Source organism: Aptenodytes forsteri, unplaced genomic scaffold, assembly GCF_000699145.1.
Source record: "Aptenodytes forsteri isolate BGI_AS27 unplaced genomic scaffold, ASM69914v1 Scaffold72, whole genome shotgun sequence".
In the NCBI taxonomy this organism is placed as follows: Eukaryota; Metazoa; Chordata; class Aves; order Sphenisciformes; family Spheniscidae; genus Aptenodytes; species Aptenodytes forsteri.
Genome location: NW_008796193.1, coordinates 1,654,194 through 1,661,731, shown reverse-complemented (window position 1 = coordinate 1,661,731; position 7,538 = coordinate 1,654,194). Strand labels below are relative to the sequence as shown.

Genomic DNA, 7,538 nt, shown 5'->3' with positions numbered 1-7,538 from the left:
CAACGTGCTGCCCTTCGTGCCCGTAAGGGGCAGATCCTGCGCAGAGAGGGGCTGTGGGGTGCTCCGCCAACAGCAACGGACACGGTGCCCTCGGGGTCGCACAGCTCTCCCGCGGCAGACAGATGTTGGATGTCCCCTGGGCACTCGCTGCCTCCTCGCCCTCAGCCCCGATTGCCCCGAAAAGAGCCCCCAAGAATTCCATTTCTGAGTCACCCGGAGTGAATTCTGGACAGGCGCTGAAACTAAGAGGAAGCCAGCTTCCAGGGAATGTCACTTCTTTGTGTCCCAAACCTGGCTGGCACCCCATTAGGGGTTTCTTGGGCTAGTTAAACAAGAGACTATTGGCTTACTGGGAGTGAAAAATAAACAGAGCTCTGCAACGTGAAATCCTGCTGTAAGCAGAGCAGCAGGCAGAGCCTGCTCTGAGGCTCCTTCTCCATACATGAAGCCACCCTCACCCTCGGGCACTAACCTGGCTGTGGAAACTGGTTCAAGTGTTCCTATTTCTGGGGTTTTCATCAAGCTCTGTCCCAAAGTGAACCAACTCCTTCATGCTGCTCAGCTGTGCCGACAGCCCTTCAGCAACAGAGGTGCTGGAGCTGGTTGTCTGGGCTCCCTCAGGCTGGCCCGGGTGGGATCCTGTGGGCATGGGGAAAGTCACTGGAGGCTTTGTCCTTCTCCTGTTTGCCAGCCTGACCTGTGAGGAGAGCGAGCCCTGTGGGAAAGGGGAGCTCACGGCGTTTGTGCATGCACAGGAGGGCTGTCATCTCAGCTGGTGCTCAGAGCATTGCCCTAATGTGAGCACCACGCGTGGAAATCCTCCTGCCCTCTGCCCTCCTGATCCCAGATGCCCAGGCCCTGGCCAGCAGATCAGGATTTTGCTTTGCTATGGCCACCACTTGGGCCACCGCTCCTGTTTAAAGCCACCCTCCTCTGAACGTGGGCCCTGCACAACAGGGTACGGGCCACCGACCTCTCTCTGCGACAGCAAGGGCAGGGCTGCTTGGCTTCTCGGGGGCCGTACAGCTGGAGCTGAACTCCCACCCCTCCTGCCATGCAGCACGCCTGGAACAAAGAGCACGTTAATCACGAAGGCCAACGTGCCCGAGCTGCAGATACTCCAACAGTTAGCTCTGCTCTAGCTGAGGCGCTGAGGTGAGAAAATATCTGGTGTAGAGCCAGGAGAAGTTTTACAGCCGGAACGAACAAATGTCGAACATCACTGAAAGTGATATAAGGAAAACTGCAACCCAGGCTGGAGACTGAACTTCTCTGAGCCGTGGCACAGACACCTGCAGCTCCTGGAGCACGGGGCAGAGCTCGGGGGGCAGCTTCCCCCTGGCTCTTCCACCCCATCCCTTCCTGCCTCTCCAGCGTGCCCGTGGCCCACCTGGGGAGGAGATGCTGGAATAGCTGAGAGCGCTATTCCTGCAGGTCTGGGGTTTCTCTGGTGGGGTTCCTTTCCTGGGACTGCCAGTGCCTGCCTTGTACACACAGGATCACACCAAGGGTTGAGGCACTGGAGACGTTACTCTGGAAATAAATACTAACTGTCCTCCCTCTGTATTTGCAATGAAATGGCTCTGATACCTCAGGCACAAATGCCTCCCTGTCTCATGTGTGGTGGGGGAGCAGCATGTCCCGCAGCTCCAGCAACCGCGCTGTGCAGGCAGAGCTCACCAGGGTGCGAGCAACGGGTGGAAAGCACAAGGCTGTGACCGCAGCAACTCCTTGCTGCTGGGAACGGAGCGCCAGCCTGCCTGGCAGAGCCGAGCATCCTGCTTTCTGATGGGATACCGAGGCACTAGGTACACAGGGAAAAATTCAAGCAGGCTGAGCATAGTCGATACAGGCTCTGGGCATGCTGGCAGGGACCTCAGCTCCCTAAGCTGTCCTGCCTAGCCAAGAGGCAGCAGCCTCGGGACTCCCGTTCAGTCTTCCACACGCTTGACAGGCTGTGCTGCCCAGGGGCTTTCATCTCCCCATGGTGAGATACTGCTGTTGCAGCCCAAAGGGGTTTAAGTTTTATGCTGTGCAAATCCAAAATTGCTCAGGGAGAGCGCTGCAGGCAGGAGGCCAGCAGTATAGCGTGTTGTCAGGCCTAAAAAGAGCTAACAGAGACAATAACAGAGCCCCTCAAACCCTTGCATTACCCCGTTACATCTCTGACACCAAGCCCCGCTGTCCTTTGGCCCTGGCTGCTGGAGGCAGCTCCTTCTTTTCTAGTGCTTCGCATGCCAGTGCTGGGAGGCTCAGCACAGGAAGGGACGTGATGTCCCACATTCCCAGCAGTGGGTTTAGTGGCTCCTGCTAAAGGCTAGCTGGCTCCCAGGTAAGCCTAGCCCTTTAGGTGCTATTTGTGTCAGCCGAGGGGATCTTCTCTTCCTCCTGTCTTCAGTGGGGAGCTGCTCTTTAAGCCTCTTTCAAGCCTTTTTTCCTCTTATTTCCTGCATTATCTCCCCAAAGCCCCACTGTTCCCATCCTATTTCAGCTTCTTCCCCAGCCAGAGGACTCTGCTTTCTTTCCACCCCTGCACTCCTGGTCCTTTCGTGGGTGCTTGTGGGCTGAATGCAACTAGAAGTTCAGGCAGCATGGAGGGCACGGGGAGGGCTTCCTGAGGAGCCCACCTGCGCGGGCACACGCTGCGAGACCGAGGTCAGCGCCAGCCTCAGCTTCCCCGTGTGCACATGCAGGGCTTTGACAGGAGCTCATTGCTCCCGTACCCGTTGGGAGCAGTTCTCACCGCAGAGCCTGTACCCTGCTCAGCATCACCCAGCTGAGGCAGGGCTGCACAAACACTGCCCTGTTTGGTGAAGGGCTCTGTTTCCAGGGCGCAGCGCTATTTCCACCCGGGAGTTTCCCCTTGCTGAGAAAACATTAACCGCTCCTCCCGCTCCCTGCTCTTGCATTGCAACAACAGCGGTTTACACATGGCCTTTTGCAAGAGAACAGGTTCGTTTGCTCAGCCTTCCTTGGGTTTCTCTCCATTTACTGCTGCTCCTGGTATTCAAAGGCCAATGTGGTTTATTGATGTTTTTCTTACACCAAGCAGAGATGCATGGGCTGGCTCTCAGGACCAGGGTTCCTCGGGTGGGAGAGGCAGCTCTGGGCCAGCCTCTGCCCCGGTGCTCAGGAGGCTTCCCTGGGGAGCGCCGGCACCTGAAGGGATTTGGAGACAGTTTCCATCACTACCTGATGCTAATCAGCTAGCTGACTAATCAGGCAGACCCTCGGGTGGAGATAAGCCAGCAAGGAAGTCACCACCAGCATAAGGCCAGCATTTTCTTACCGCGTGCTACAGCTGACAAGGCTCAGCCTGGTCTTTGCGAAGGGCTCTCCACAATGTGCTTTTATGGGATCTTGATGCTCTGCCGGGAAAGGCAAATTATTAACCACAACAGGAGGGTTCCAGGCACCAGAAGGGATGAGGAGGAAGACCCCAAGCTCCAAGCAGCTATCTGATGCACACGCATCTCCAGGCACAGTCAAAGCACCTTGAAGAGACCCCAGGGGCTGACACAATGGGGTGGCAGGAGGGATGGTTGCACCAGGCCTGTGCGTGCACCCGTGTCACCCTGCTGACACGTGGCTTTTGGCAGGCACACACAGCACTGCGATGCAACCACCTCTGCACCCAGACGGCGCTTGGGAAGGGCCACTCCAGACTGGCCCCGGGTATCCAGGGTGCAGGGCAACCTTCGCTTTCTGTGATTAAAGTCTGCTGGAGCAGAGACAGAGCCTGGCTGGCTGCTTTGGGGCCTGAGCCACCAAGAGAAGAGCATATGCCAGGGCATGCAGCCTCGTGTGCCCCAGCTCCTGCGAGAGCCCTTGTTTGGTGTGGTCCTAGAGGAAAGCCTGGACTCCACCAAGCCCCTGCCTCGTGGGGCAGAGCTTTGGGGCCTGAGCCACCAAGAGAAGAGCATATGCCAGGGCATGCAGCCTCGTGTGCCCCAGCTCCTGCGAGAGCCCTTGTTTGGTGTGGTCCCAGAGGAAAGCCTGGACTCGGGAGGTCACCACCAAGCCCCTGCCTCATGGGGCAGAGGGAGGACCCACAGTCAGAGGAATCACAGGGGCCGCAGTCCTGCCCAATAGCTCAGTCCAGGAGCAGTCGTGGCCACGCTTGTCCCCATGCATCCTGCAGCAGAACTGCAGGGCTCTGTCCTCACCTCCTGCCAGGGCTCAGCATAGGGTAGCTGGGCTCAGGCTTGTGTTCACGTGCGTGCGTGTGTGAACTCTCCTGCCCAGACCTCTTCCCTCCCTGCCCAGTGCTGCTCTGCAGCCCCCTCCCTTTACTCCTTACCTGGCTGCAGGGGCCAATGTCTGGCTCAGAGTCATTGAAATCCCACCCTGAAGCACAGACCCTACGCTCCCACTGGAGGCTGGCAGCAGGAGATGCTCTACCCATCGTAGGAGCATTACATGTGCTGAGCTGGAATGAGCCTTGCATCATGATCGCGCATCTTGTTTGCAATGCAGTGACAGACTTAGCAAGTCCTGCTGCTCACCAGCTCCCAGCCAGGAGGGAGTTGAGGGACCCTGCAGCTGAGGCAGGCACTGCTAGGGTTTCGGGGAATCTCCCAAGGGATGCCCCCAGCGCAGGATGGTTTGCTTGCAGCCTGTATGAAGCAACCTCAGCTGCATTCTGAGAAAGGCCTCGAGAGCTCCACAATGACAGCAGCCCTTGCTCCAATAGCAAGTAAATCAAGTGCAATCAGATATAACAGCCAGAATGTGGGGAAGAAGTGGATGTACATCCCGGCCCTTCCTACAATGAGACTGGGAAAGGCAGGGAAGCCATGCCTTGGTGCCAGGGTTTGCTCACTTCGGTGTCAGTCCCCAGTAGTCCCCTGCCTGACATTGCCCATGGGACCCACTTGCTCTTGCCCGGTGCCAGGCTGCGAGGGGATGGCTGCCTGCAGGGAGAGGGGCTCAGGGAACCCCTCTCCAGGGGGGACCCCACAATCTTGCCCTGCTGGCGCTGCCCGTACTGCTCTCATTCACAAATCCTCATCCCTGGGCTGGCTCCGTGCCCTCCCGACCTTGGTGGCCCTCGTGCGGCGCCACTTGGCCGTGTTTCTAGACATACCCGGGATGATGTCAACAGTGTCCAGCCCTGCTTCTATATGGCCCTCCTGGGAAAGCCTTCAGACCACATAGCCGAGTTGCAGGCCAGACCTGCCAGGCTCCCGGCTCCTTGGGCAAGGGCTCCTATTGCTTCAGCTCCCAAACAATGGGTGGTGGCGTGGGCTCTCAGCTAGCCTCCAGGGCACGGGGTGGCATCAGGTCCCACCGCTGGTGCCACCGCGTCACCTCTTGGCACAGCCCCGTGCCTGGGGACCCACTGTGCACACCTCTTCCTAGAAACAGCCACATTCGCATCCCGCTCCTCCCGGGGAAGAGGGGAGCTGCTGGGTGCAGGTTGCAGCCGGCCATGAGGGAGCCCACGAGACTGGGCTCCCAGCACCACCAGTGCTCCCAGAATGGGGGCTGTAATGGTGGCACCTTAACAAGAGCCCTGTGCCAGTGGTGAGAGGGGCTCACCACCTGCCTGAGACCTCATACACTTGTGTCGTGCCAGATCAGTGCTGCACCAGGCTGGGGAGGAGGGTATGGCTGAGCTCTCCATCTCCCTGTTACCTCATTCTGCTGGGTCCTTTTCTTGCATTATTGATAAGGGAGGATTTCATTTTGGTTTCTGTCCTATATTTGCAGGAGAAAGGCCATTCTGGCCCTCGCCAGAGCCTCCTTCTCCCTTCTGCCTGCCCCACAGCTTTGCTGGGAGCCTTTTGGCCCAGCAGCCTGGAGCCCCTGGGACCCAGCTCTGCCAGCTGCACAGGACGGTCCTCTCTGCCCAGCCTGTCCCAGCTGCTTGCTCTGCAGCCCACGCATCATGGGGTGAAGCAGCCAGCCTGGCCCCAGACCAGTCTCTCCAGGATGAAGGAGTAGGGATGGACAGAGAGCACAGACCTCATTGCCCTCGGGTGCTACTGCCCTCAGAGTAGGTGCCTCCTATGGGTCCTCCCTGTGTGAACCCCAATCTGTGTCCATCCCACACCAGGTCCTGCTGCCCTGCACCCCAGTATGGGCCAAGGATCCCCACCTCAGAGGGGAGCGGGATGCAGCACCCTCTGCTCTCCCCACAGACCTCCATCCCATGCATTTCCCTGATGTTTCTTACCACCTCCTGGAAGAGACCTGGATGCACACACTTCACGAGGGTTCCCACGCTTACCTGGTGCAAGAGGTCTTCGATTCCTGTCCTGTTTCAGGCTCCATCACCCCATGCTCCGCATGCTCCCCCATGGCCCTCTGCCCCCTTGCCCCCCACCTGCTCACCCCATCCTCAGCTGCAGTCAGGCCCTGGATCCAAGGGTCAGAAGAGCGGTGGCAAAGGTGGCACGGCACGCCACACCAGCAGGGCAGCTGCCCAGCCAGGGGCAGCCTCTGTGGCTGCCCGGCAGAGCTCCCCTGGCCCAGGCTGGCTGCAGCCCCATGCTGCTCCCAGCTGTGAGCGCTCAGAGCAAGGGAGGGGAGCAGGGAGAGGGTTTTACAGCCCACAAGAGCAGATGTTGCTAATTGAGCCTTTGAGCTGCATGCCAAGCCATGGCATGGAGGCTCTGCCCGGGTTTCAGAACCACTGCCAGGTCGCTGGCTTTGAAAACAGTGGGGGTGGGAGAGGGGGCTGGCGAGGGGGAGGCCGTGCATGCGTATCAGATTTGGCACAGCCTGAAGCCAGGCTGATAGACCCATGTCTCTGCACCGGCGGCCACTGGGGCCGGGGAGCTCATCCCGCTGGAGCAAAGGAGCCCTGGAGTGAGGGTCCTTGCATCTGCTCCTCAGCCACGGCTGGGCCAGGACAGGTTAATGCCTCAGCATAGGAGGGAAGGTGGTACCTACAGACACTGGTGGCTACTCATTCCCCTTTTATTTTCTTTGATGGTTAAAGATGAAGAAGCCCGCGTTAGCAATGGCAGGTCCTGGAGCTGCCTAGGAAGGAGAGAGGATCGGAACACCTGACTTGATCAGAGCATCCTTCCCATCAGCCAGGATGCTTGCCAGCAGCCACAGGCTCTGACCAGCTGGTTTTCTGATCACAGAGCCATCCCTTGCTCCCCAAACCCTCTGGTTTCCCCTTCCTCACCTTTCTGGCCACACTTGGTTAGAGCCCAGGTTTATTTCACCAGTGCCCAACTCTGGCCAGGGAGCTGGCTGTGTTGCTGCTTTCGGTCCGTGCCAGCGGCAGTCGCCGTCTGTCCCAGCAGGGCGAGCTGAGCCATGGGGTGACCTGGGTGCACGCAGTCTTGCTGTGACAGCGGGTGTCACCAGGCGCTCGCTGATACACCGGGCCAGGTCCTGCATTCCTCTGCAGGAACCTCTCGCCGCAGCATCTCCCCACTCGCTCTGGGCACATCGTCTTGTACCTGGCCCCCTTTTTGGGGCCACCGAGCGGGGCGTTTGCGTTTTCTAAGGCAGTCTCCGCAGAAGCGGTTTTGAGCAGGTCGGGGTTACCCGAGGGGACTCCCAGCCGCACCGTTGGG

The 7,538-nt window shown here is 59.0% G+C and overlaps 1 protein-coding gene across 1 annotated transcript in view; it reads right to left on the bottom strand.

The window, feature by feature from the left end:
• The window catches only part of FAM155B (family with sequence similarity 155 member B), a 32,813-nt gene extending 26,510 nt beyond the window's left edge, over window positions 1-6,303 (bottom strand). The window contains exon 1 of the mRNA XM_009288095.1: window positions 6,233-6,303. Coding sequence (XP_009286370.1) covers window positions 6,233-6,303 — 71 coding nt within the window. The remainder of the gene's footprint in view (window positions 1-6,232) is intronic.
• Window positions 6,304-7,538: the final 1,235 nt, after the last annotated feature.